The 26,872-nt window shown below is 45.1% G+C and overlaps 1 protein-coding gene and 1 long non-coding RNA gene across 4 annotated transcripts in view; one reads left to right on the top strand and one right to left on the bottom strand.

The window, feature by feature from the left end:
• The window catches only part of LOC130369160 (uncharacterized), a 135,701-nt gene extending 128,523 nt beyond the window's left edge, over positions 1-7,178 (bottom strand). For both annotated transcript variants that reach the window (XR_008892684.1, XR_008892685.1), the window contains exons 1-2: positions 6,741-7,178; positions 6,409-6,562 (exon numbers count right to left, since the gene is read on the bottom strand). This is a non-coding gene — a long non-coding RNA (uncharacterized LOC130369160). The remainder of the gene's footprint in view (positions 1-6,408; positions 6,563-6,740) is intronic.
• The window catches only part of SCAF11 (SR-related CTD associated factor 11), a 115,760-nt gene that overhangs the window by 84,417 nt on the left and 4,471 nt on the right, over positions 1-26,872 (top strand). Inside the window, exons 11-14 of one of the 2 annotated variants that reach the window (XM_056573985.1) lie at positions 1,401-4,247; positions 10,675-11,024; positions 19,769-19,987; positions 25,626-25,745. In XM_056573985.1, coding sequence (XP_056429960.1) covers positions 1,401-4,247; positions 10,675-11,024; positions 19,769-19,987; positions 25,626-25,745 — 3,536 coding nt within the window. The remainder of the gene's footprint in view (positions 1-1,400; positions 4,248-10,674; positions 11,025-19,768; positions 19,988-25,625; positions 25,746-26,872) is intronic. The other variant, XM_056573986.1, reaches the window with a different exon arrangement.

The following is a 26,872-nucleotide window of genomic DNA, read 5'->3' as shown; positions in this document are numbered from 1 at the left end:
CGCAAAGCTACACCACCTACCAGTAGGCGTGAGAATAATTTCTACCTTCCACAATTCTTCCTTTAACCCTTTGTGGATGACTGCTTCCCACTCCCCTTCTCTGACACGTTCTCAGGAGCTGAGCGCAGGTCATAGCTGGGTGTTATCTGCCACCAGGTCCCATCTCTAATGCCAGACATCACCGATCACGGTGATGCCCGACTTTAACCCCTTAGACACCGCAATCAAATTTGATTGTAGCGTCTAAAATGCAAGTAAAAATGTTTCGGCAGCTCTGTGAAAGTAATTAAAAACTCTTAACCTGCCAAAGTCAGGACCCTGGAAAGTTTCTACTTCCCTCCCTCACAAGTGTCTAGAAAGTGTATGTTGTAGAGCTTTTCCCACCACAGCAGAGCTGCGCAAAATTCATCATCCTGCTGCACTTTCTTGATAAAGATGCACACTAGTCAAACCCACCACTGAAATAAACATGGGAAAATAGCTCTACCATAGACATTCTTTGATAAATCTGGGCCATTGTACCTAGAAAAAAAATCTACTGCACTATTCCTGAGCAATCTGCATTTATGCAGATATGCAAGTTTCATTTTCTGAGCAATGGAGGCAGTCTCCAGCTTTTTAAGAAATGGAAGAGTAGCACCAAGTTTTCATTTTATTCATAATATTCTAAAAGGAATGGCTCAACACAATTTGTAAGAAAAATATTAATAATATAACACAATGTTGTAAGAAAAATATTTACTAAAACAGAAATCGGGAGAGGCAAAAGATCCTGGGAAAAGATGTCTGATCAAGGGAGGTCGCAGTGGCTGGACCATCTGCCATCAGATATCTTATCCCCTATCCTTTGGATAGGGGATAATATGTCTAGGGACAGAGTACCCCTTTAAGCTAGAAGCCCCAGTTTATTGCTTGTAATTTGGTAGTAAATCTTCAATTGTTCCCTTGAATTAAAAGGGTTATCTAACTGGAGGGTGTTTTTTGTTCTTTTTTTCTTTAACTGGCTGTTCTCTCGGAATGGCCATAAATAAATAAAAATATATATTATATATTACACACTGTGTGTGTGTGTAGATCTAAACAAAAACTCACCACTTGTTCTCCCCTGGTGCATCCTCTTCCTAGGCCCAATAAATCAGGTACAGCTGAGCAAATCACTGGCCGTAGTGGTGTCAAACATTGGCCAGGGGTAGTGTGACATACTTGGCCTGGGCCTAATATATCACGCTGCCCCTCATCCAAAAACCATCCTTCAGCCAGATATCCCCTATAAATACTTTCAGGAACACTTAAAGTAATGCAAAAAATCAGAATGCAGTCTACTTGAAAATGTTATGCTGTGTTTTTACTATTAACACTGAAAATCCTTTTCACTTTATTTATTTTTTGCCTGAGAATAGATTATTCACACAGAATGTGTGCTCATACTGGTGCGCAAGAAGGCACTGAAAAAAAGCAAGCTGCTTCCGGCACTTCAACTAGCAGAGGAACTAGAAAAAAATCTGTACAATCCAGCACACGACGAAGATCCACACGTAATAGCAAATCTGAAACACACAATGTCCAGAGCTCACCAAAATCTAGTAGCTCTGATCACGATACACCTGGTTATAATACTACGACTACTACTACAAACACTTCCTCATCGGAACACTCTGGTAAGCAGCCTGCGAAACAACGGAAAAAAGCTCCAAAAAAGGGTTCTCAAACTAGAAAAAGACTCCGCTCAGCAACGCAGCCTCAAGAGGATTCTAAAAATGATAAAGACAATTCCGAAAGTGAGCAAGAAAAGAAATGTAAAATGTCAGAAGATGACTTGCCAGAAACAGAACTATATGAAATCAATCAGTCTCCCAACAGTAGTAATGAAAAAGAAAGCAAACATGCAGATATTTCTTCTCCTCTTAAACATTCTGAGGAGGAACATGAGCTAGAATTATCACCTGCACACAATGTGCAGTCTGTTGATAAGGAAAGGTCGTCTAGTCCTGATTTGCATAACAAACATGAATTACATATGGAACACTCATCTCCTTCACCAGTCTTTAAAAACGGTCAGACTGATCTGGAGGACAGTCAGACAGATTTCCCAAAATCTGTAAGTGAGCCAGATGGATTGGGTTCAGCTGAAACAAAGATGAATGAAGAAAAACATTCTTTGGATTCTAAGAATCTTAATGTTTCCGATGAAGAAAATTCTTCCTCTTCTCTAGGGTCTGCAAAACACATCATTTCTGATCATACAGACTCTCCACCTTTATGTGATAAAGTAAAGGAGGTTGATGTTGAAAAATCTGTATCTTTGCCTTCTCCTTGCTCGGAAAGTAAAGCTACTAGAAAAAATTTGCAGGACTTGTCGTCATCTGAAGAAACTGACATTGATGCAGAGAACCAGAACCAATTGCACACTGGTCAAGTAGATTCTCAGTCAAATGAAAGTAATTTTGAAACCAAGGAATCAAGTTCCCCACAGTCTACACCTCCACTTGAATTGGAAAAACAGCATGATTTGGACTATACTCCAACTTCTCCAGATGCTTTGAAAGAAAAAGGTATCCAGCAACTTGGGCTTCATGATTCTTTAAAAACCATGCAAAGGCAAGATGAGCAAGAAAAAGTTTTAGAAGTGAACTTGGAGACAGTAAAACCAGAAGAGTGCAATGTAGAGCAAGATATTAAAACAAGTTCTTCTGAATTAGACCATAAACTTGACTCGGATTGTCCCAAAAACTCTCCTTTATTAACAGAGTCTTTAGTATCATCAAAAAACTCAAGTGCTGATGGATTATCTGACCTTGCAGAAATTCAAAGTAATAAATTATGTAAAGAAGATATAGAGAATTCTCTTTTAGGGGATGGTAAATTACAAGATACAAATGAAAAAACGGATTTAAAAAATGACCATCCAAAGGCTTTTTGTGAAGATAACACTGAATCTGTAGCAATGGAATGTGATTCAGCTTGTAGTGATCATAATGATTCAGAGGTTGAGCAATCAATGGACATTACTGAATCTACCAAAACTGAATCTGATACTTTAACTGTAAACAAGGTTCCTGAATCTCCTCCAAAGCAGTCTTTACCTCCTGATGACACACAGAAGAAAGAATCACGAACAAGAAGATCTAGATTTCATTCCCCATCAACAACCTGGTCACCTAGTAAAAATGATGTTAAAGAAAGACCAAGATCTCGTTCACGCTCTAAAGTTAGAGAGACTCCCATCAAACTTAAATCTAGATCGCGTAGTAGAGAAAAGGAAGCCGAGCGCAGTCAGGGTAGTCAATGGAAAGGTAGGAGTAGAGACAGACACAATAGGAGACATTCGAGATCTAGGAGCAGACATTCCAGATCAAGAAGCAAACATTCAAGATCTAGAAGTAGGCATTCTAGATCTAAAAGCAGATCAAGGTCTGGATCTCGTACAAGATACAGAAATAAAAGTATTACAACTGATAGAAATGAAAAAGAGATTAGCTCTCCACCATGGAAAGAAAGACGTTCAAATGAAAATTGGAAAAGTCCTCGGGGAAGTGAAAAATTTAGAAGAAATGAACATGACAGGAATGACAATTTCAGAAATGAAATTCATGATGCAAGGGATTCAGCTGAAGCATTTCCTGACAATAAAAATGACTACCCTGATTGGGTAATGGAAAAGATGAAATCTGAAGAAAGAGGAAGAGGTGATACCTGGATGAGGGGAGAAGGCAGAGGAAGGGGGGACCGAGGGTGGGGTGATTCCAGAGGAAGAGGAGACAGAGCCAGAGGAAGGGGTGATTTTTGGGGAAGAGGAGAGAATCGAGGCAGGGGTGACAGAGGAAGAGGTAATCGAGGAAGAGGTTTCCATTGGGAGGATGGCCAGTATGGGTCAGGCGATCCATGGAACAGAAATGTAAATATGGACTGGAACTCTCCTAGAAGTCGTGGTGGACGTGGGAGAGGAGGGTTTAGAGGTGGCATTAATTATGGAGACCAAAATGAGAATTGGAACAATAGACAGCCCTACTCAGGAAATTCTAATACTCCAGGGCAAGAGTCTTCAAGGTTCCCAGAAAGTAAAAACAAACCTAAATATGATGATTCATTTGATTCACCTGCTGATCGATCTGGGTGGTCTTCTGCTTCAAGTTGGGCTGTTAGAAAAACCCTTCCTGCTGATGTGCAAAATTACTACTCGAAAAGGGGAAGAATCGCCACAGGCTCCCAAGGAATATGGCCGAAACCAGAAGAGTCTCAGGATCAAGGTTTGTTGCTTAATAAAACACACTTCTGGATAAAGTGTATTTAAAGGGGTACTCCCCTGGAAAACACTTTTTAATCAACTGGTATCAAAAAGTTAAACAGATTTGTAAATTACTTCAAATTAAAAATCTTAACCCTTCCAGTACTTATCAGCTTCTGTATGTTCCAGAGGAAGTTCTTTTCTTTCTGAATTTCCTTTGTCTGACCACAGTGCTCTCTGCTGACACCTTTGTCCATTTTAGGAACTGTCCAGAGTACAAACCCCATAGCAAACCTCTCCTGTTCTGGACAGTTGCTAAAATGGACAGAGGTGTCAGCAGAGCACTGTGGTCAGATAGAAAGAATTTTTTTTTTTATAGAAGTAATTTTCAAATCTGTTTAACGTTCTGGCACCAGTTGATTTAAAAAATGTTTTCCAGGGGAGTACCACTTTAAGGATAGAAAACAGCTGCATTATATTGAGCAGAAAAATACAACGTGCCTTTGCTTTTAGGTCAGGCCATATAACTAATTTTACCACCACAAAAGGAGGTGACGGGTGTAGGATGAATTTTCTTTTTTAGGAGGGGGATTTATTTATTTTATTTTATATTTTTCCTGCTTTTGGGGGTACTTGTTTTTTGCTCTGTGATATGTGACTAAAAACATAATTGTGGCATTTTTTTTTTTTTATTTATTTTTTTTACACCATTCACTGTGATGGATTAGTAATATTATTTTATAATAGTTTGGCCAATTCCACATGTGGCAATACCAAATGTTTGTTTTTTATTTATTTATTTATTTATTTATTTATACTTATTTATTATTAATAATATTTTTTGGGGGTGATTTAAACTTAGTATGGAAGTATTCCAAGAGAAGAGAAAGAAATCGGCAACTCACCATTCAGCTGGTATGTTCTTCTTTTATTGAAGCATACTCACATAAATATAACAAAGGGAGAGGGTGGTGGGGGGATAGTGATATGCGACCGAGCTCCTGTTTCGCACACTAAGTGTGCTTCCTCCGGCCAGGAGGAAGCACACTTAGTGTGCGAAATAGGAGCTCGGTCGCATATCACTATCCCCCCACCACCCTCTCCCTTTGTTATATTTATGTGAGTATGCTTCAATAAAAGAACATACCAGCTGAATGGTGAGTTGCCGATTTCTTTCTCTTCTCTTGGAATATATGAATATCTCATTGTGTCAGAGCACCACCAGCAGCACCTAGCTACACCAACGCATATCCAACACGTTTATTTCCACCTATACCGCAGTGCCGTGCTACTTCTTATATGAACTGTTAGTATGGAAGTAGTTAATGTATATCTGTAGGAGCTTTGTCTTTTTAGACTTGTTCCTCTTTCAGCTGCTCAGAGAAATTCTGGAAAGCATTAATCTCTATGAGCAATCAAAATAGGTTGATAATGTTTTCTTAGGTTAATTGTTTTGTTTTTTTAAATTGTTAGGACAAACCCTTTATTTGACCTATCCATTATGTTTTTTGTTTTTGTTTTTCATTCATTTAAATTCAAGATGCATAATAAAACAACCTCCAGTATTTGCTGTGCTTCATGGAGCTGCAGAGGCTGCTCAGCCATTCACCACAGGCTAAACATAGCTGTGGCCATGTGATGTGGCATCTCCGGCTCCATGAAGTACAGCAGAAAGGAACTTTTTGTTGAAAGGAAAAGCATTTTTTTCATTATTATGCTGCCTGGGAACATTGGTTAAAAGAAAATTCAGCAGATAATCCCATTTTAAGAATTGTAAGGAAAAACAGTATCTCACATAATTGAGCACCCCCCCCCCCCCCCCCCCCCCCCACACACACACACAGATTTGTTTAATTTCCTTTTCATGAGACAACACTGCAGAAATGACCCTGCTACAAAGTAGTGAGTGCACAACCTGTATAACTGTGTTGCTGTTTCCTCAAAATAACTAAACACAGCCATTAATGTCTAAACTTTAGCAACAAATTGAGTATACCTCTACGTGGAAATGGACAAATTGGGCCAAAAGCATCTATTTTGTGTGGTCACCATTATTCCCCAGCATTGCCTCTTGGGCATGGAGTTCACCAGAGCTTCACAGGATGCCACTGAAGTCCTCTTCCACTCGTCCCTGACAACATTATGGAGCTGGTAAATGTGTTCGAGACCTTGCGCTCACCCACCTTCTGTTTGAGAATGTCCTACAGATGCTCAATAGGGTTTAGGTATGGAGACATGCTTGACAATCACCTTTATCCTAAGATTCCTTAGCAAGGCAGTTGTCATCTTGGTGGTGTCTTTGGGGTTAGGTTGTAATACTGCACTGCGGCCCAGTCTCTGAAAGAAGATTATGCTCTGCTTATTAAATCACTGTACATGTTGGCATTCATGGTTCCCTCAATGAACTTAGTCCCCAGTGCCAGCAGTACTCGTACACTCATGTAGGCCCAGACCATGACACTCCCACCACCATGCTTGACTGTAGGCAAGACACTCTTTTCTTTGTACTCCTTACCTGGTTGCTGCCAAACGCACTTAACACGATCTGAACCAAATAACTTTTATAGTATCCTCTAACCACAGCACATGGTTCCACTATCCTTGTCCTTAGTCTGAATCTCTTTACTAAATGGTTTGCTGGCTTCCTTGTGCATTATATTTAGAAGAGGCTTCTTTCTGGGACGACAACATGCAGATCAATTTGATGCAGTGCGCGGCATATGTTGTTATACAAAGTCTGGATATGACGCTGATCATGTGCACTCATAATTTTTGGGTCGACCATGGCAAGGCTTGTTCTGAGTGAAACCTGTCCTGTAAAACTGCTGTATGGTCTTGCTCACTGTGCTGCAGCTCAGTATCGGGGTCTTGGCAATCTCCTTATAGCCTAGGCCAGGGGTCGGCGCGGGTGCATTTGAGTGGCACACAAGGGAGCGCTGACCGGTGGCAGTTACTAACTGGGGCCAGTCCTGGGACGCCATCTCTTTAACGGCGCTGGCTGGTGGTATGACATGTGCCTGCATGCAGCACATCTATTACCAGCAGTGCTGAAGACGCAACCTGTGACGTCGGATGATCTGTCTATCCCTGCTCAGTTAGTTATATAGTTAGTACGGTCGAAAAAAGACATATGTCCATCAAGTTCAACCAGGGAATTAAGGGGTAGGGGTGTGGCACGATATTGGGGAAGGGATGGGATTTTATATTTCTTCATAAGCATTAATGTTATTTTGTTCCAGGAATGTATCTAATCCTGTTTTAAAGCTGTTAATTGTTACTTCTGTGACCAGTTCCTGAGGTAGACCGTTCCATAAATTCACAGTTCTCATGGTAAAGAAGGCGTGTCGCCCCTTGAGACTAAACTTTTTCTTCTCCAGACGGAGGGAGTGCCCCCTCGTCCTTTGGGGGGGGGGGTTTTAACCTGGAACAGTTTTTCTCCATATTTTTTGTATGGGCCATTAATATACTTATATACGTTTATCATATCCCCCTCAAACGTCTCTTCTCAAGACTAAACAATTGTAACTCCTTTAATCGCTCCTCATAGCTAAGATGTTCCATGCCCCATATTAGTTTAGTTGCACGTCTCTGCACCCTTTCCAACTCCGCAGTGTCCCTTTTATGGACAGGTGCCCAAAACTGAACAGCATATTCCAGGTGAGGCCGTACCAATGCTTTATAAAGGGGGAGTATTATGTCCCTGCCCCTCGAGTCCATGCCTCTTTTGATACATGACAATATCCTGCCGGCTTTGGAAGCAGCAGCCTGACATTGCATGCTATTCTGTAGTTTGTGATCTACAAGTACATCCAGATCCTTCTCTACCAGTGACTCTGCCAGTTTAATCCCCCCTAAGACATACGACGCATGCATGTTATTAGTACCCAGATGCATAACTTTAAATTTATCCACATTGAACCTCATTTGCCAAGTGGATGCCCAGACACTTAGTCTATCCAAGTCATCCTGTAACTTATGCACATCCTCTTTAGACTGTACCGTGCTACAAAGCTTGGTGTCGTCTGCAAAGATAGAAACAGAGCTGTTAATACCATCCTCTATATCATTGATAAATAAATTAAACAGCGGTCTAAGTACTGAACCTTGGGGTACACCACTAATAACCTGGGACCAATCAGAGTACGAATCATTGACCACCACTCTCTGGGTACGATTCATGAGCCAGTGTTCAATCCAGTTACAAACTAAAATTTCCAAACCCAAAGACTTTAACTTACCTGTCAGACGTCTCTGAGGGACAGTATCAAATGCTTTAGCAAAATCCAGAAACACTATATCCACAGCCATTCCTCTGTCAAGGCTTCTACTCACCTCTTCATAAAAGCAAATTAGATTGATTTGACAACTTCTATCCTTAGTAAACCCATGCTGGTTATCACTTATAATACAATTATCCCCTATGTATTCCTGTATGTAATCCCTTATAAGTCCTTCAAACAATTTACCCACAATGCACGTTAAACTTACCGGTCTATAGTTTCCTGGGGAAGACCTAGAGCCCTTTTTGAAGATTGTTGCTGTGCAGTTATTGCTGTGCAGACTAGAACATCTTCAGGGAGAGTTCTCTCTCCTTTCCTCCTGTCACCTCATGCAGCTGCCGTGCTCCGCTGTCTGTCGGCAGCATGGAGGGGGGAGTGGGATCACTCTGTGCTCTGTACTGGCCATGAGGTGAGTGGAGGAGGGCAGGTCAGGGGTCACTGCTAAAGATAAGTCCCCTGTATTTTTCTTTTGAACACACACAGTTAAACTCCTGGCTCTGACAACAGCTTTCTTGCCCCAGAGACACTCTGGTCTCTGTCAGTCTTTAGATCCCCATAAGTGTGCCATTCACAGACCCCCTCCCCCCCATATAACTGTGCCATTCACAGATTTCCCCCCCCATGACTGTGCCATTCAGATTCCCCCCCCACCCCCCATGACTGTGCCATTCACAGATTTCCCCCCCATGACTGTGCCATTCACAGATTTACCCCCCCCATGACTGTGCCATTCAGATTTCCCCCTCCATGACTGTGCCATTCACAGATTTCCCCCCGCCCATGACTGTGCCATTCACAGATTTCCCCCCGCCCATGACTGTGCCATTCACAGATTACCCCCCCCATGACGGTGCCAATCACAGATTTCCCCCCCATGACTGTGCCATTCACAGATTCCCCCCCCCCCCCCCGCCCATGACTGTGCCATTCACAGATTCCCCCCCCCCCCCCCCCCCCAATGACTGTGCCATTCACAGATTTCCCCCCCTCCCCCCCATGACGGTGCCATTCACAGATTTCCCCCCCATGACTGTGCCATTCAGATTCCCCCCCCCCCCCCGCCCATGACTGTGCCATTCACAGATTACCCCCCCATAACTGTGCCATTCACAGGCTCCCCCCCCCATAACGGTGTCATTCACAGATTCTTCTCCCCCCAATGTTTTATCTACAGATCTCCCCCCCCCCAAATAAGTGTGTCATCTACAGGTGTCTCACCCCCCCCCAAAATAACATTGTGTCATCTACAGATCCCTCTGTTCTTTTTAGGAACTGTCCAGAGCAGGAGAAAATCCCCATAGCAAACATATGCTGCTCTGGACAGTTCCTAAAATGGACAGAGGTGTCAGCAGAGAGCAGAATTTCCTCTGTAGTATACAGCCGCTAATAAGTATTGGAAGAATTAAGATTTTTTTAATAGAAGTAATTTACAAATCTGTTTAACTTTCTGGCACCAGTTGATTTAAAAAAATTTTTCCAGGGGAGTACCACTTTAAGGATAGACAAACAACTGCATTATATTGAGAAGAAAAATACAATGTGCCTTTGCTTTTAGGTCAGGCCATATGAGTGTGTTTTTTTTTTTTTTTTCAGGTAGTATCAACTATACTTTGTAAAGACATAACTAATTTTACCACCACAAAAAGAGGTGACTGGTGTAGGATGAATTTTCTTTTATAGGAGGGGGATTTATTTTTTTTATTTTATTATTTTTCCTGCTTTTGGAGGAACTTGTTTTTTGCTCTGTGAGATGTGACAAAAAACGTAATTCTGGGATTTTTTTTTTTTTTTTAACACCATTCACTGTGATGGATTAGTAATATTATTTTATAATAGTTTGGCCAATTCCACATGTGGCAATACCAAATGTTTGTGTTTTATTTTATACTTATTTATTATTATTTTTTGGGGGGTGATTTATGGAAGTAGTTAATGTATATATGTAGGAGCTTTTGTCTTTTTAGACTTGTTCCGCTTTCAAAAAAAAAAAAATTCCACTGGAGTAGCCTTTTAATGGCTGCGTGTTTAGTTATTTTAAGGAGGCTAAAGGGACTCTTATGCATTGCTGCATTATTTTGGGGCAAGTCTGGCTCATTTACCTCTGAACTGACATTTAAACACTTCTAGAAGTACAGTTTCTAGATTAATTCATTTTTTCTTTTAAAACAGATCAAGCGACTAAAGATCAACCAAGTCAACAAACTGAAACTACACCAGTCCCTGTAAATATGGTGCATACTCAAATGAATGTTGTGCAGCAACAAATTGCTCCACCTCCTCCTCAGCCAATTAATATGTTTCCCTATTCAGTGGGTGTCCATCCTCCCATGGTCAACATCCAACACAATCCTTATAATCTTCATCCACAACTTCCTATTCATCTCCACCCAGCACTACCTCTAGTTCAGGTGTCTGCACCATCTAGTGTACCTCAGGGATTACCACCACCACCTCCACCTCCTCCTCCATCACAGCAAATCAGTTACATTGCGCCACAGCAAGATGGAAAACCACTGCAGGTACCTTGAGTTTTTCTGTATGTTCTAAACAATTGTATTTAATGTGCTGCAACTTTCATATACAATGTTCATAAGCTATTTTATGCTTGTGTTTTGAGCTGAGCTAGGCAAATTAACTTTTTATAGTATACACCAATCATTCCATAACCTGTTATAGTGCTGGAGTCAATTCCTTAAAGGAGAACTGTGGCGCAACACTTCTAACTTCCCCTGTGCCTGGGCTGCAAAAAAAACATAAAAATTCCCCTTCCTACGTTCCCCCGCTGCACCGATATCAGCGTCCCGTTCCTCCAGTGCTGCCTGCTTCTTGGGCTTGGATTGTCACTGCAGTCAGCGTATCGCCAGCCACAGCGATGTCCTGCCTTGGCCGGGGATAGGCTAAGTGCACAGTCATGTAAGGAGCCCGGGCCTGCCTTCTCCCTGCTGCCCGGGTTAGTTAAATGAGTGCGCTCAGCCTATCACCGGCCAAGGCGGGACATCGCTGTGGCTGGCGATACGCTGACTGCAGAGTGATGATCCAAGCTCAAGAAGCTGGAGGAACGGGACGCCAATATCTGCGCCACGGGGGAATGTAGGAAGGGGAGTTAAAGCTTTCGTTTTTGCAGCCCGGGCACAGGGGAAGTTAAGTGTTGTGCCGCAATTCTCCTTTAAACAAAATGTGAGCCACTGGAAATGTGAGAAAAGGGGGAAAAAAAACATGAAATTAATCATTGCTTCTACTATTATTCTGACACTGCTCATTCTTGAAATATAGTGGTTGGTTATCCTAAGTTACCCAAGAAAGCCTGAAAAAAAAAAACTTTAATTCTAGTACACATTACCTAGTATGATTTTTGATGGGCTGGCCTGTCAGGATAGGCCATCAATCGCTGATCGAGCACCTAGCCTCAATAACCAGACACGGTCACTATGTAAACTAGAAACAGACACCTGCTTCTGACTGCTTTCAATGTGTGGGTCAGGCATCAAAAAGCTGATCAGTGCTTGCGGGTGTCTGCACCCCACCGATCAGCGTTTGATGGGTCATGCTGAGGATAAGCCATTAGACATATTAGCCCAGAATAACTTCCTGTTTGCCCATCACCATTACAGTTTGGCTTTTATTTTGCCAGTGTCATAGGAGAAATGAAAGCTAAGCTGAGATTGTTCGCTGTGGGCTATTCTGACAGTTTTTGCAATATTTATTACGATTATAAAGATTTTTGATTTACTTAAGCACAATAATATATATTTCTCAACGCGTCCTGTTAAGACACCCATAACCTTATTTTTTATTCCAAGAAGCTGTTTGCACGTTAACAGCCTAAATGGAAAAAAACAGTTTATTTTATAGTTCCTACAATTCTGCATGTGGCGATACAAAACTTTCTTAAATTTTTTTTTAAACAAAAAAAACAACAACTTGGGGCAAGCCCTCACTGCTGAAATTCCACCAGAAGCTCATTTCTGAAAAGCACAACTTAATTTAGAGTGGACAAACTGGACGGGCCTTACAACATAGACAAGTGCTGTTACCAGATAACTAAAATAAAAAACCTTCATTAAAAACTGTACATTGGTACAATAAAAGCATTGTGCTTTTAAATACAAAGCTCTGGTCAGTTATTACAATGCAATTAAGACATGCAGATATCAGTTTATTATTTAGTTTTTTCTCATCTCAACTAAAACCCAAACAACCACCCTGGCAGCTCATACTCCAGCTTCCCATATGAGTTAAATGGTCACTCTCGTTAAAACTAATTTCTCTATCGGCTCCATTGGGGGGACACAGACCGTGGGTGTATGCTGCTGTCTCTAGGAGGTGTGACATTATGGTAATAAAAAGTCGGCTCCTCCCAGCAGGATATACCCGCCTTCAGGCCCTGAGCTAATCAGTTTAAGCTTAGTGTCTAAAGGAGGTGGACATGGTCTGGAATTCTCCAGACCAGGTCTTCTGATTTTTTATTTTCCTAGTATAGGGACTTGTTAGTTTTTTATTCCTTTTTCTTTCCTGTTTTCAGATGGGGACTCAGGGACTCCGGCTCCCTGTTTCCCCATTGCGAGTAAGGGGGCACATACATTGCGTATATGCGCTGTTCACCCCCCTCGCCAATGGTCAGCACCTGGGTTTGTACCTCATGGGTCCGGGTCCCCCTATTTCCCTGCTCGCCTCGCTCGCGCATAGCAGCCAGGCGTGATGCAGGTAACTAAAGCTGACTGAAGACTAAACTGAAGACTCCATTAGGTAAGTTCTTCTGACTGAGGTAAGTACTTTCCCCCTTTTTTCTCCTTAGGTGCGGACTTGCAACGTCTGGAGACCCCCTGTTTTTGGCCCACCTTTTCAGGTTATGGGTCTGGCTTATACAGGGGCTGGACTTTTGTTCTGGGGGAGCAGTGGCATCTTAGGGGGCATGTACTCTGTTTTACATTGTGTACTTCACTGTGTGTGTGTGTGTTTACTTGTGGCTAAGACCACAGCGCCTTATAAGCGGCTCGCCGCGCTGGTACGGGCCGGGCGCGCTCTGCGCCGGCTTACTTTCACTTTCTCCGGCAAACTCTGCCGGTGTATTGGCCGCCCGCTCTATTCCCCCGAGCGCATATGCGGCTGACATTTGCGCTCGGGACAAAGAGCAGGCGCCATTACAGCTTCTTCTCTTCCTGTCTATAGCTCCGCCCACAGGGCTGTCGGAGCTCTTCAGAGGCGCGAAGTAGCCTCCAATCAGCGCTGTGGGCGCAATTTTCAGTTAAAAGGGGCCAATTAGTGCCTCTGCTTCAGGCACGCCCCTCTCTACTATTGGCTGTCCTGTTTCTTACACTCTAGCTGCACGGAGCAGAGTTCTCCTCACTGCAGCTGCCAGGGGACACAGACTAGGGTGAGAAAGTTCCTGTCTCTTTTCTCATTATGTCCGTACCCAGAGCTGTTCCTCCCTCTAAACAGAAACCTGGAACGTCAGTGACTTATTTTTTCTGTAAGCACTGTAATACCAAGATGCCTGGCTCTACCAAGATGCCTGGCTCTACCAAGATGCCTGGCTCTACCAAGATGCCTGGCTCTACCAAGCCCATTTGCCCTGCTCCACTGCTCCCCCAGGCCCACTGGTACCCCCTGATGCCCTTTTGGTTCCGGTGGTTTCAGCCGCTCCACCAGCCTGGGTTTCTTCCCTGACCCAGTATGTGGCTGACTTGACCCAAGTCTCCCGTTCGGTGGCTGAGGCCTCCAGGGAAGTGGTGTCCGCTTTGAAGGGGTCTTCCCTGCGCAGGGCCTCTGAGAGGGCCCGCTCCTCGTCTCCACATACCTCACGCTCTCACAAGCGTACTAGGGTTGCCAGTGAGTCTTCAGATAGATGTGGGCGTTCCCCTCATGGGTCCCGCCCCCCCCCGTCATCTGGGCACAAACGTCGCTCCTCCAGAGGACGTTCTGCCACGCCAGAGCCGCATACCCGGTCAGGGTCTCCCCCCTCCAGGACTGCCTCTACTCGTTCACATTCTCCTGGTGAACTGGCGGACGAAGCTTCTGAGCCGGCATCTGACTCGGAGGACCGCTCGGACTCAGTAGAAACGGTGAACTCATTGGTGACAGCCATAAGAGACACCTTTCACTTAGAGGACCCAGGATCTTCGGATGTCACTCCAGGAGTATCCTTTCATCGTGCTAAGCCAGCACCTCAAAGGTTTAGCTCTCACACTGACTTTGACGACATTCTGCAATCTGCATGGAAGTATCCAGACAAGAGGTTCCCGGGAATCAAGACGATTCAAGAATGTTATCCATTTGACAATTACTTTGTCACTAAGGTGGTTTCCCCTCCCTCAGTGGATCCACCAATCTCCCGGATCTCTAAGGCGACTACACTGCCTCTGGCAGATGCCACTGCTTTCAAGGATTGCATGGACAAGAAGGTAGAATCCTTAGCGAAGTTTGCCTCTGAAGCAGCTGGCTCTTCTCTTCTTCCCATCTTCACCTCGACATGGGTGTCCAAGGCCCTGTCGGAGTAGTGCCAAAAGCTCCATCAGGGTATCTTAGCGGGATCCCTCCCAGAGGATCTATCTGCTCTGGCTCTCCAATGCTCTAAAGCTGGGGACTTCCTGTGCGCAGCTTCCATGCAGTCAGCCCGTTGTTCTTCCTTTGCTGTGGGTCACCTAGCGGCTTTCCGCCGTTCTATGTAGCTTAAAGCTTGGAATGCGGATGCTGCTTCCAAAAGGTCTCTCACTGAGCTTCCTTTTACGGGTGGCTGTCTTTTTGGCAAGTGCCTTGATGAGATTATCTCTGAGGCGACGGGAGGTAAGAGTTCCTTGTTGCTTCAAAATATGGCTCGCCCTACTTCCCAAAGGAAGTCCTTTTCCTTTCGGTCCTTTTGCTCCAGCAAAGGGTCCGGCAGGCGCCTGCGCGGGACAAGAAGGCTCCCTCGTTCCGGGCATGCCCGTCTTGGAAGTCGGACTCCAACCGGTCTGGCCATTTTTCGCCCAAATCAGGCAACCGCAAACCCACTTCTGCATGAAGTGAGGCCCCCACCTGCGGTTTTTTTCTCAGGTGGGAGGTCGTCTCTTACTTTTTCGAGACATCTGGACCTCACACATTCAGGACTCTTGGGTCAGGGACGTGGTGTCCAACGCCTCCCTTCCGAGGGATCGCTTTTTTCGATCCCGGGCCCCTCGGTCTCCTCCTCCTTCTGGTGAAGCAATTTCGAGAGGCTCTCCAGTCTCTGCTTCTCCAGGGGGTTATCGTTTCCGTTCCTCCAGGGGAACGGTTTCGGGGTTTCTATTCCAATCTTCTTGTGGTTCCCAAGAAGGACTGTTCTGTGCGACCAATCCTAGACCTCAAGCGTCGTCATCTTATCTGCCACTTCCGAGTGGAATCTCTCCGTTCGGTGGTGGCGTCCCTGGAACAAGGGGAGTTTCTTTCATCGGTGGACATCAAGGATGCCTACCTCCATGTGCCAATATTTCCAGCCAATCATCGGTACCTCCGCTTTGCGGTTCCGGAGGGGCATTTTCAATTCGTAGCCCTCCCCTTTGGTCTGGCCACGGCTCCTCGGGTCTTTACCAAGATCTTTGCGCCAGTGATGGGCCTGTTACGGTCGAGGGGAGTCTCGGTGATGCCCTACCTGGACGACCTTCTCATCAAGGCTCCAACCAGAGCCCAGACTATGGAGAATGTGGACGTCACTCTCCACACTCTGAATTGCTTCGGGTGGATGGTCAACCGGGACAAGTCAGTCCTCTGTCCTACCCAGTCTCTAACCTTCTTGGGACTTTGCTTCGACGCGGCCTCTGCCCGAATTTGCCTCCCGCCGGACAAACGTCTGGTGCTTCTGTCGGGGGTCCGCTCCCTTCGGACCCAGGTCTCAGTCCCTATCCACACTTGTATGGAAGTCCTGGGTCGGATGGTGGCAACTATGGAGGCCGTGCCCTTTGCCCAGTTTAATTACCGCCCCCTTCAACTGGCGATTCTCTCTCGATGGGACAGGTCTCCTCTGTCCCTCGATCGTCATATTGTTCTCCCTCGCAGGGTCCGTCAGTCTCTGTTCTGGTGGCTCCGCTCCCCCCTTCTTCTCCAAGGGCGGTCATTTCTTCCCCTTCACTGGCAGGTAGTTACAATGGATGCCAGCCTGTCGGGCTGGGGCAGCGTGTTCAGGAATTGGGCGGTTCAGGGACTCTTGGCTCCCCGAGAGACCCGTCTTCCGATAAACATATTTGAATTATGGTCGATTCTTCTTTTGTCTTCTTCATTGGGAATCCCGTCTTCGGTCCCGTCCTGTCAGCGTCCAGTCGGACAATGCCACGGCCGTGGCGTACATAAATCGACAAGGCAGCACTTGCAGTTCGGCAGCCATGGCCGAGGTGACCAAGATTCTAACCTGGGCGGAAAGCAAGGTTCCGGCCATTGCGGCGATTCACATTCCGGGAGTGCTCAACTGGGAAGCGGACTTCCTCAGTCGGTCCTCACCCGACCCCGGCGAGTGGTCTCTACATCCAGAGGTCTTCGCAACTCTGCGACCTCTGGGGCATTCCGGATGTGGACCCTCAGGCTCTGGCCGTGAACGCCCTAGTGATTCCTTGGGCGGGGTTTGCCCTACCCTATCTGTTTCCTCCCCTTCCGCTCCTTCCCAGGGTGCTGAGGAAGCTCAAAACAGAGGACGTTCCCGCCATTCTGGTAGCTCCAGATTGGCCCCGAAGGTCGTGGTACGCCGACGTACACAGGCTCCTCGACGATGCTCCACTGCGCCTTCCACTCCGTCCGGACCTGCTCTCTCAGGGTCCTCTTTGCCACCCCAATTTAGTTGCTGCATTTAACGGTGTGGCGGTTGAGACCGTGGTTTTGAGGGCCCGCGGGTTCTCTTCCCAAGTCATTCACACCATGCTCAGGGCTTGTAAGCCCTCCTCCGCAAGAATTTACCACTATACTTGGTGGTCTTATTTTCGTTGGTGTGAAGCTCAGGACTTATCCCCGGTAACCTTCTCGGTTCCCGGTCTTCTCTCCTTTTTGCAGTCGGGGTTGGAACTGGGGTGGTCTCTCAGTTCCCTTTAAAGGTCAGGTTTCGGCACTTGCTATTCTTTTCCAGCGGCCCCTGGCTTCTAATTCTCATGTCCAGACCTTCCTTCAAGGAGTGGCGCATGCTGTTCCTCCTTATCGGTCACCCTCTCCCCCTTGGGACTTGAATTTGGTTCTGAGTGCCCTCCAGGGTGAACCTTTTGAGCCCCTTAGAGAGGTGTCTCTCCGCCTCCTTTCTTGGAAAGTGGCGTTTCTTGTTGCTATCGCCTCCATCCGGAGGGTGTCTCTCCTGCCGTTCTCCTTTCTGGTGATCCACCAGGACAAGGTTGTTTTCCAGCCAGATCCTTCCTTTTTTGCCTAAGGTGGTCTCGCCCTTTCATCTCAATGAAGACATCGTCCTCCCGTCTTTTTGTCCTGCTCCTTCTCATCCTAAGGAGCGCTTACTACACAAGCTGGATGTAGTTCGGGCTGTTCGGTCTTTTCTCTCAATCACTTCTTCGTTTCGTCAGTGATTCCTTTTTCGTCCTTACGGAAGGTCGCCGTAAGGGACAACCTGCTTCCAAGGCCACCATTTCTTGGTGGATTCGGTCCGCCATTTCGGAACCTATCGCTGTAAGGGGAAGATTCCTCCTTTCAGGGTTGTGGCTCATTCTACCCGTTCTGTTGGGGCATCCTGGCCTCTCCAGAATAGAGCCTCGGCCTCGCAGATTTGCAAGGCGGCTACCTAGTCGTCTTTGAACACTTTCTCGAGGTTCTACCGAGTTCATGCCTTCGCATCGGCTGATGCTAGTCTGGGTCGTAAAGTGTTGCAGGCGGCAGTGGATCGGCCGTCTGCCTGACTGCTTATCTGCCCACCCAAGGTACGGCTTTGTTACGTCCCACGGTCTGTGTCCCCCAATGGAGCCAATAGAGAAAAGGAGATTTTTGTTTACTTACCGTAAAATCTCTTTCTCGGAGGATCCATTGGGGGACACAGCTCCCGCCTTTTTGGGGTTTCCTTTGGTTCTCTGTCCGAGGGTGTGTTCGGTTATGTTTTTTTTCTTCTGGTTCTCGGACAGTTTGGGTTTTTTCTTGACCTGTTGGTCTCCTCCTATTGCTCTGGAACTAAACCTGATTAGCTCAGGGCCTGAAGGCGGGTATATCCTCCTGGGTGGAGCCGAATTTTTTTATTACCATAGTGTCACACCTCCTAGAGACAGCAGCATACACCCACGGTCTGTGTCCCCCAATGGATCCTCTGAGTAAGAGATTTTACGGTAAGTAAACAATTTTCCCTCATCTCATTCACAGACTTTGGACCGAAGCCCAAACACAGGAAGTGCAGCCTGGAGTGTTGAGGGGGGGGGGTGGGGAGCTATGATTGGATGAGGCAGGACACGCATACCCCCAGCACTCCAGGCTGCACTTTGTGTTTGGACTTTGGTCCAAAGTCTGTGTATAAGATGGATAAAATGTCATCTTGAGCTTTTATAAGCACAAATAAAAAATAGAAAACTTTAATTTTTTTTTATACGAAGTGCATTAGAAATATTTTTTATTTACCATAAGAAGTGCAATAGCAAAAATTTGTTTTAATGAGTGCCCATTTAATATTGCAGAATAACCACCTAATTGAGACTGGAAGGAGTCTACTAACTGCCAGAGGTCCATCACAGCACAGATGCACCCTGTATAGAAAAGGATTGTTGCCCACACAATGCCAATGGCAGACTGTAGAAGCTGATCAGTTACTGCAGACAAAGGCCTTAGGCTGAAATGACAACAGGGAGCCAATCTAAACCCTGAAACACCAATGGCGCATGCCAAGCGCTGTTTAAATGCTGCTGACAGCTTTGACAGAAGCATTTAAAAAGTTAATTAGTGAAAGCACCCATTTAGCTTTTTCCAGCAGCTTAAGCAGCATTTACACTACGTTACCTCCCTACGGCGGCCAGATCCAGCTGGGAATTTTCAAAACCGGGAGCTCCTGTATCCATCCAGACCGGCACTAAAACCCATTCACTTTAATGAGCCGTCCGAAGTCGGACACGGACTCTGGTCGGCTCATTTTTGCCCCGTTTTCGGTTTAGTGACCGGACCTAAAACCGTGGTATACCAATAGATCCGGTTGGCTCATTCAAGTGAATGGATTTCGGCGCTGGGTTACGGGAGCTGTATGGAGGGAACGTAGTGTGAATGCAGCCTAATTCAAAGTGGGACAGTGACCTTTTTAGTTATATTGCGGTATATTTTATTTTCAAATGTTGACATTGTGTTAACTTTTAAACAGGGTAATCCTGGTGCTCCATATGTAAGTAATAATGTAAGCGCACCGCTCTTGCCTGCTCCAGCAGCAGCCCAAGGAACAGTTGGGGTCATCCTAGGAACAGTATCTGGCAGTGTGGCAGCATCAGGTCACAGCAAAAACTTACATGCTCCTGTTAAGTCAGCTCCTCGGAAGGAAAGTGTAACTGTGGAAGCCAGTGCAGATAGCTCCAAAAAGGAAAAGGTAACCAGAGCTGTGTCATGGCTCACATTTTGCATCAAAGATTTATTTATATACCTCTTTACCTTTGACATTCAGTAGGGGAGATTTATCAAAACCTGTGTAGAGTATGTGGTGCACCTTCCCCTTCCCCTTCCCCCCCCCCCCCCCCCCCCCCCTCAAAAGGTCTCTGGGGAAAAAATTGCCAATCTAGTTTGGTTGCTATGGGCAAGTGCATTATTCATACTCTATTCAGGTTTTGATAAATCCCCCCCAATGTGTTATTAAACAACGTATGCCTTTTGAGACACTTTTGTAAAATATATTGTACAGTTCCAGGTCACATGAAAAACTAATTGGAAGTACTAAGTCTCTGGCCTGTTTTTTAAGACTGGTGTCAAACTGGTGTTTTTGAGGAGGGGAGTTTTGGAAAAGGTTTTCATTTCAGCTTTTTGAGCTGAAGCCAGAAGTGAATAAAAAGGGATACAAAACAATTAAGCAAAGATTTGTTCTTCTCCTTCCTGCTGGATCCACTTCTGGTTTTGGCTCCGCTTAAGTGTCAGTTTCTAAAAAAATGTGTTTGAGAGAACAGCCTTCATAACATCTAGCACTGCAGTTTACACTTCAGTTTATCCCTTAAAGGGATACTCCGGCCCTAAGACAGCTTATCCCCTATCTAAAGGATAGGGGATAAGATGTCTGATCACGGGAGACCCCCGCCATCTCCCATGCAGCACCCATCTCTGGAAGCTGCATGCAGCGCTGCAGCCTCTGAGTCTGCCGGGTCACTACTACGACTCCGCCCCGTGTGACGTCACGCCCCGCAATGCAAATCTATGGGAGGGGGCGTGACCCACAGACCCAAATGAAGGCTTGTTTTTTGTGCCACCAATTATACTGGGTTCATTTCTACGCACTGCACTTTTCAGTAAAAATGTTATCTTCATTCTGTAGGTCTATACAATTACGATACCCAATTGGCATAGGTTTTATTTTACTGCTTTAAAAAAAATTACTTTTGGTAGGAAAAGGAGTGTGCTTAAAATTGTACTAATTGTACTTATTTTTGTTTACATTAAAATATAGTAACGTAGTTACATAGTTCATAAGGTCGAAAAAAGACCAGAGTCCATCAAGTTCAACCTATATCCCTAATGAGTCCTTACTGAGTTAGTCCAGAGGAATGCAAAAAAAAAAGAAAAAAACTCATACTAGAGTTAAAAATTCCTTCCTGACTCCAAATATGGCATCAGAATAGATCCTTGGATCAACCTCCTGTCCATATAGATCTAGAATCCATAACCTGTAATGTTGTTCTCCAAAAATGCATCCAGGCCCCTTTTAAATTATTTTACAGAGTTCACCATGACCAGAATTCCACAGTTTTACTGCTCTTACAGTAAAGAACCCCAGTCTGTGCTGGTGCAGAAACCTTTTCCTCTAGACATAGAGGATGCCCCCTTGTTATAGATACAGGTATGGGTATAAATGGATCATGGGAGAGAGATCTCTGTACTGTCCCCTGATATATTTATACATAGTTATAAGGTCGCCCCTAAGCCTAATTTTTCTAAACTAACACTTATTCTGATAATCTTTCTGGGTACCGTAGTCCTCCCATTCCCAGTATTACTCTGGTTGCCTGTCTTTTAACCTGCTCCAGCTCCACTATCTTTCTTGTACACTTGTGCCCAGTACTGTACACAGTATTCTATGTGTGGTCTTAGTGATTTGTACAGTGGTAGAATTATTTCCTTGTCATGGGCATCTATGCCCCTATTGATGCACCCCATGATTTTATTTGCCTTCGCATCTGCCCGACACTGGTCACTACAGCTAAATTTACTATTAACTAAGTGTTCTCCCATTTAATACATAATTAATACAGCCCAGATTTTTCCTCCCCATGTGCATTACCTTACATTTATTAGTGTTGAACCTCTTCTGCCACTTCCCAGCCCAAACCTCCAACCTATGCAGATCCATTTGTAGCGGTGCACTGTCCTCTATAGTGTTTACCACTTTACAGAGTTTAGTATCATCTGCAAAGATTGCTAGTTTACTATTCAACCCCTCTACAAGGTCATTAATGAATATATTTAAATAGAACAGGACCCAAGACTTACCCCTGTGGCACCCCACTAGTAACAGTCACCCAATCCGAATAAGTACCATTAATAACCAACCTATGTTTCCTATCACTGTGCCAGTTACTTACCCACTTACACACATTCTCACCCAGCCCAATCCTTCTCATTTTATGTACCAACGTTTTATTGTGGAACCGTATCAAATGCTTTGGAAAGATCCAGATATACAACATCCAGCGATTGCCCCTGGTCCAGTCTGGAGCTCACCTCCTCATAAAAGCTGGTCAGGTTAGTTTGACAGGACTAATCCCTCATATAAAGCCATGCTGATATGGAGTCATACATTTATTTTTATCAAGATACTCCAAAATAGCATCCCTTAGAAAACCCTCAAACAAGATATACAACGGAGGTTAAACTAATAGGCCTAAAATTCATGGGGTCAACTTTTGACCCCTTTTTAACCTGTTGGGGACGAAGGGCTTACCTGTACGCCCTTTGCCCACTCCCTTTCTATAACGCAGGGTCACACGTCGTAGCGGGTCGGGCCCGGCCTCTAACAACGCCGGGGACCCATGACTAATAGCGCCCGACACTGATCAGTGCCGCGCGCTATTAACCTTTAGACGCGGCATTAAAAGTTGATCACCGCATCTAAAGTGAAACTAAACTGCTGCCGGTTAGCTCAGGGGGCTGTTCAGGATTGCGGCATCCCGAACAGCTGTAGGACACGAGGAGGGTCCCCCTACCTGCCTCCTGGTGTCCGATCGCCGAATGACTGCTCAGTGCCTGAGATCCAGGCATGAGCAGTCAAGCGGCAGAATCATTGATCTGTGTTATCCTATGGGATAACAAAGATCACTGTAAAAGATCAGTGTGTGCAGTGTTATAGCCCCGATGTGGTATCACCACGTGCGGAAATGTTTGAATTATTAAAATATATTATTAATTAAACCGCACGGTCAATGACGTACGCTCAAAAAAAATTCCAAAGTAGCGTATTTTTGGTAGCTTTTTATATCATGAAAAAATTAATAAAAAGCGATCAAAAAGTCTGATCAATACAAAAATGGTACCGCTAAAAACTTCAGATCACATCGCAGAAAATGATCCCTAATACCTCCCCGTACGTATAAAAATAAAAAAGTTAAAGGGGTCAGAAGATGACTATTTTAAATGTGTAAATTTTCCTGTACGCCTTCGCTCCCTGGTACTTAAGGACCAAGGGCGTACCTGTACACCCGTGGGAATTTCTGTCCCAGCCGGGTGGGACTTGACCAGGGTGACTGCTGATATCTATCAGCAGGCACCCCATGCAAATGCCCATTCAATTTTGTTGCACAATTAATTTTTTGTTTTTTCGTTTCGCCATAGATTTTTGGGTAAAATTACTGATGTCATTACAAAGTAGAATTGGTGGCGCAAAAAATAACCAATCATGGATTTTTTAGATGCAAAATTGAAAGGGTTATGATTTTTTAAAAGGTAAGGAGGAAAAAACGGAAGTGCAAAAACGGAAAAACCCTCCGTCCCCAAGGGGTTAAATATTGGCACAATGTTTGCCATGCGCCAGTCCTATTTATCAGTCCCTGTTACTATAGAGACCCTGAATATTAAAAAATCCATTACATTACTTAATTCCTTTAGAACCTGGGGGTAAATGCCATCTGGACCTGGCGATTTGTCTATTTTGATTTTTTGTATACGGCACTGTACTTCTTCCTGGGTCAGACAGGTGACCTGTACTGGGGAGTCTACCTTAGCTTGCTGTATTTCACCTGGCATTTACCGTATTTATCGGGGTATATCCTACGCACCAGCCTATAACACGCACCCTCATTTTACCAAGGATATTTGGGTAAAAAAAGTTTTTTACCCAAATATCCTTGGTAAAATGAGGGTGCGTGTGTGTGCATGCGTAAACCCCGATACACCCCCAGGAAAGGCAGGGGGAGAGAGGCCTTAGCTGCCCGCTTCTCTCCCTGCCTTTCCTGGGGTCTAGAGCCCTGCTACCGCCGCTTCTCTCCCGCTGGCTATCTGCGCTGCTGCCCGTTCTCTACCCCTGACTATCGGTGCCGGCGCCCCATTGCCGGCGCCTATAGCCAGAGGGAGATAAGCGGTGTCGGCAATGGGGCAGCGGCAACAGGTAATTATACAACCGGGGATAGGGGAGGCAACGGGGCAGCGGCGCCGGCAATGGGTGCCGCTGCCCCTTCTCTCCCCCTGGCTATCGGCGCCGCTGCCCCGGCACCGATAGTCAGGGGGAGAGAAGGGCCGGCAGCAGGGCTCTAGACCCCAGGACAGGCAGGGGCAGAGAAGCCGGCAGCGCTGGCGGTCTCTGCACCTGCAAAGCCGCTGCAGTTCATTGATTTAAAGCGCCCGCTTTAAATCATTGAACTGCAGCGGCTTATCGGCGTATAACACGCAGGTAGACTTTAGGCTAAAAATTTTAGCCTAAAAAGTGTGTGTTATTCGCCGATAAATACGGTAATTTTCCTTGTAGAATACAGAGGAGAATTTTTTTTTATATATTAGTTTTTTCCTGATCCCTGTTTATAATTTCCTCCTCATTTTTTTTTTAAAGGGCCTACACTTTCATTTTTAACCTTTTTGATATTTATATAGTTAAAAAACATTTTGGGGTTCGTTTTACTCTTTGGCAATAAGTCCTTCTGTCTGTCTTTTTGCGGCTTTTATCTGTTTTTTAACATATTCTAAATTTTTCTCTATAGTTTTTTAATGCTTCTTCACTGCCGTCCAGTTTTAGTAGTTTAAATGCTTTATTTTTATCATTTATTGCCCCCTTAACATTTTTATTCATCCATATTGGTTTTCTTTTATTCCTGATCCTTTTATTCCCATAAGGTATATACATATTACAGTGAGAATTAAAAATATTCTTAAGTCTCCCATTTAGTGTCAGTATTCTTGTTTTTGAGGACATTATCCTATTTTAAAACATGCTAGGGAAGGGGCTTTTTCACATTGACAAACTTTAGTCCCCATAAAAAACTATTACTTGCAATCTTTGGATTGCAAACACCGAACAGTGCTCAATGCATTGATCAGCGTAAGTGATGGCTCCATTACTTGAGGCTGCCCGCAGAGTGTGACGATCAGGCCACCCGAGCTATCGGGCAACGGACTTTTGGCACTTTAGATGCTGCAATCAACTTAAATCGCAGCATCTAAAGGGTTAGTGGCAGACATCGACCCGATCAGCGATGTCTGGCATTAGCTGTGGGTCCTGGCTGCTGATAGCTCCTGAGAATGCGTCATGCAACGGGAGAGTCTTTAGCCCTCTAGGGGTTAAACCAGAGTTTCCCATCAAATTGTTGCAAAAAGGACTACCAAGGACTCCATAATAAGGCACTGTTGCCAGTGTTCATCTTTATTCTTTTGTAGGTAAGTTGTTGTTGCTTACATTAATGTGTTTCTGAACCAGAGGGCTGGATTGGGAATTTTGTGCTAAATAATTAAATGGTTAGATGCTGCTGAATATACAAACTAAAAATGAATTTACAACAGGTTTGTGACAAAATGTTGTTGTTTTTTTTCTTTTTAACTGTTAGAAAATACTAATTCAGGAGAGAGCAGCACAAGAGGTTAAAGGGGCTATAAAACAGTACTATCAAAATAAAGACATCACAAAGGACGAATATAAAGAGATTGTGAAAAAAGCAGTGGACAAGGTAGGATCCCGTAACTGCTTGTGTGTTGTAGAACAAACAATAGATAACCTTTCTGAACTAATTGTTTGTAATACTTTAGATCAAGTAGCAAAAGAACAATGGACCAGCAGAACAGACTCCTGGAAAACCTATTTGTTGAAGAACTTTAACCACTTAGGGACCAAGGGCGTACAGGTACGCCTTCACTCCCTGGTACTTAAGGACCAGGGCACCCCTTGCAAATGCCCAGGGGGTCCTGAGACTACAGCCCCCCCCATGTCGGCAATCGCCGGTGAATTCACACCGGCAATTTGCGGTGATTCCGGGTCATTCGGGTCTCCAGTGACCCGGAAAATAAGGGGGATCGGGATTGTCCAAGACACCCACAATCCCCCTGAAGGGATAGGAGTGAGGTGGCAGGGGTGCCACCCCTCCTATCCCTGCTATTGTTCGTTCAGAAGCGACAACCAATAGCAGATGGGGGCAGGGGGGTTAACGTTCGGTTCCCCTGCTCTGCCCACCCACATTTGTTGGGGCAGAATGGGGTGACCAGCGCCGAAAGTCCACTTACCCATCAGGGGCGGCGGAGGCAGAGGACGGCAATGTGGCTCACTGGATCCTACGGAAGCCAGGGAGTTGCCTAGCAACATCTGGAGGGCTACAGTTTGGAGACCACTATACAGTGGTCTCTAAACTATAGCCCTCCAGATGTTGCAAAACTACCACTCTCAGCATGCCCAGACAGCTGTTTGCTGTGTGGGCATGCTGGGATTTGCAGTTTTGCAACAGCTGGAGGGCTACAGTTTGGAGATCACTGTGCAGTGGTCTCTAAAGTGTCGTCCTCCAGATGTTGCAAAACTGCAAATCCCAGCATGCCCAAACAGCTGTCTCGGCATGCTGGGAGTTGTAGTTGCGTACCTCCAGCTGTTGCATAACTACATCTCCCAGCGTGGCCTTCGGCGATCAGTACGTGCTAGGAGTTGTAGTTTTGCAACAGCTGGAGGCACACTGGTTGGAAAATACTGAGTTAGGTAACAGAACCTAACTGAAGGTTTTCCAACCAGTGTGCCTCCAGCTGTTGCAAAAGTACAACTCCCAGCATGCACGGTCTGTCAGTACATGCTGGGAGTTGTAGTTTTGAAACAGCT

The sequence above is a fragment of the Hyla sarda genome, chromosome 4, assembly GCF_029499605.1.
Source record: "Hyla sarda isolate aHylSar1 chromosome 4, aHylSar1.hap1, whole genome shotgun sequence".
In the NCBI taxonomy this organism is placed as follows: domain Eukaryota; kingdom Metazoa; phylum Chordata; class Amphibia; order Anura; family Hylidae; genus Hyla; species Hyla sarda.
The sequence above is the reverse complement of the archived record's forward strand: the minus strand, read 5'-3'. Positions and strand labels throughout refer to the sequence as shown.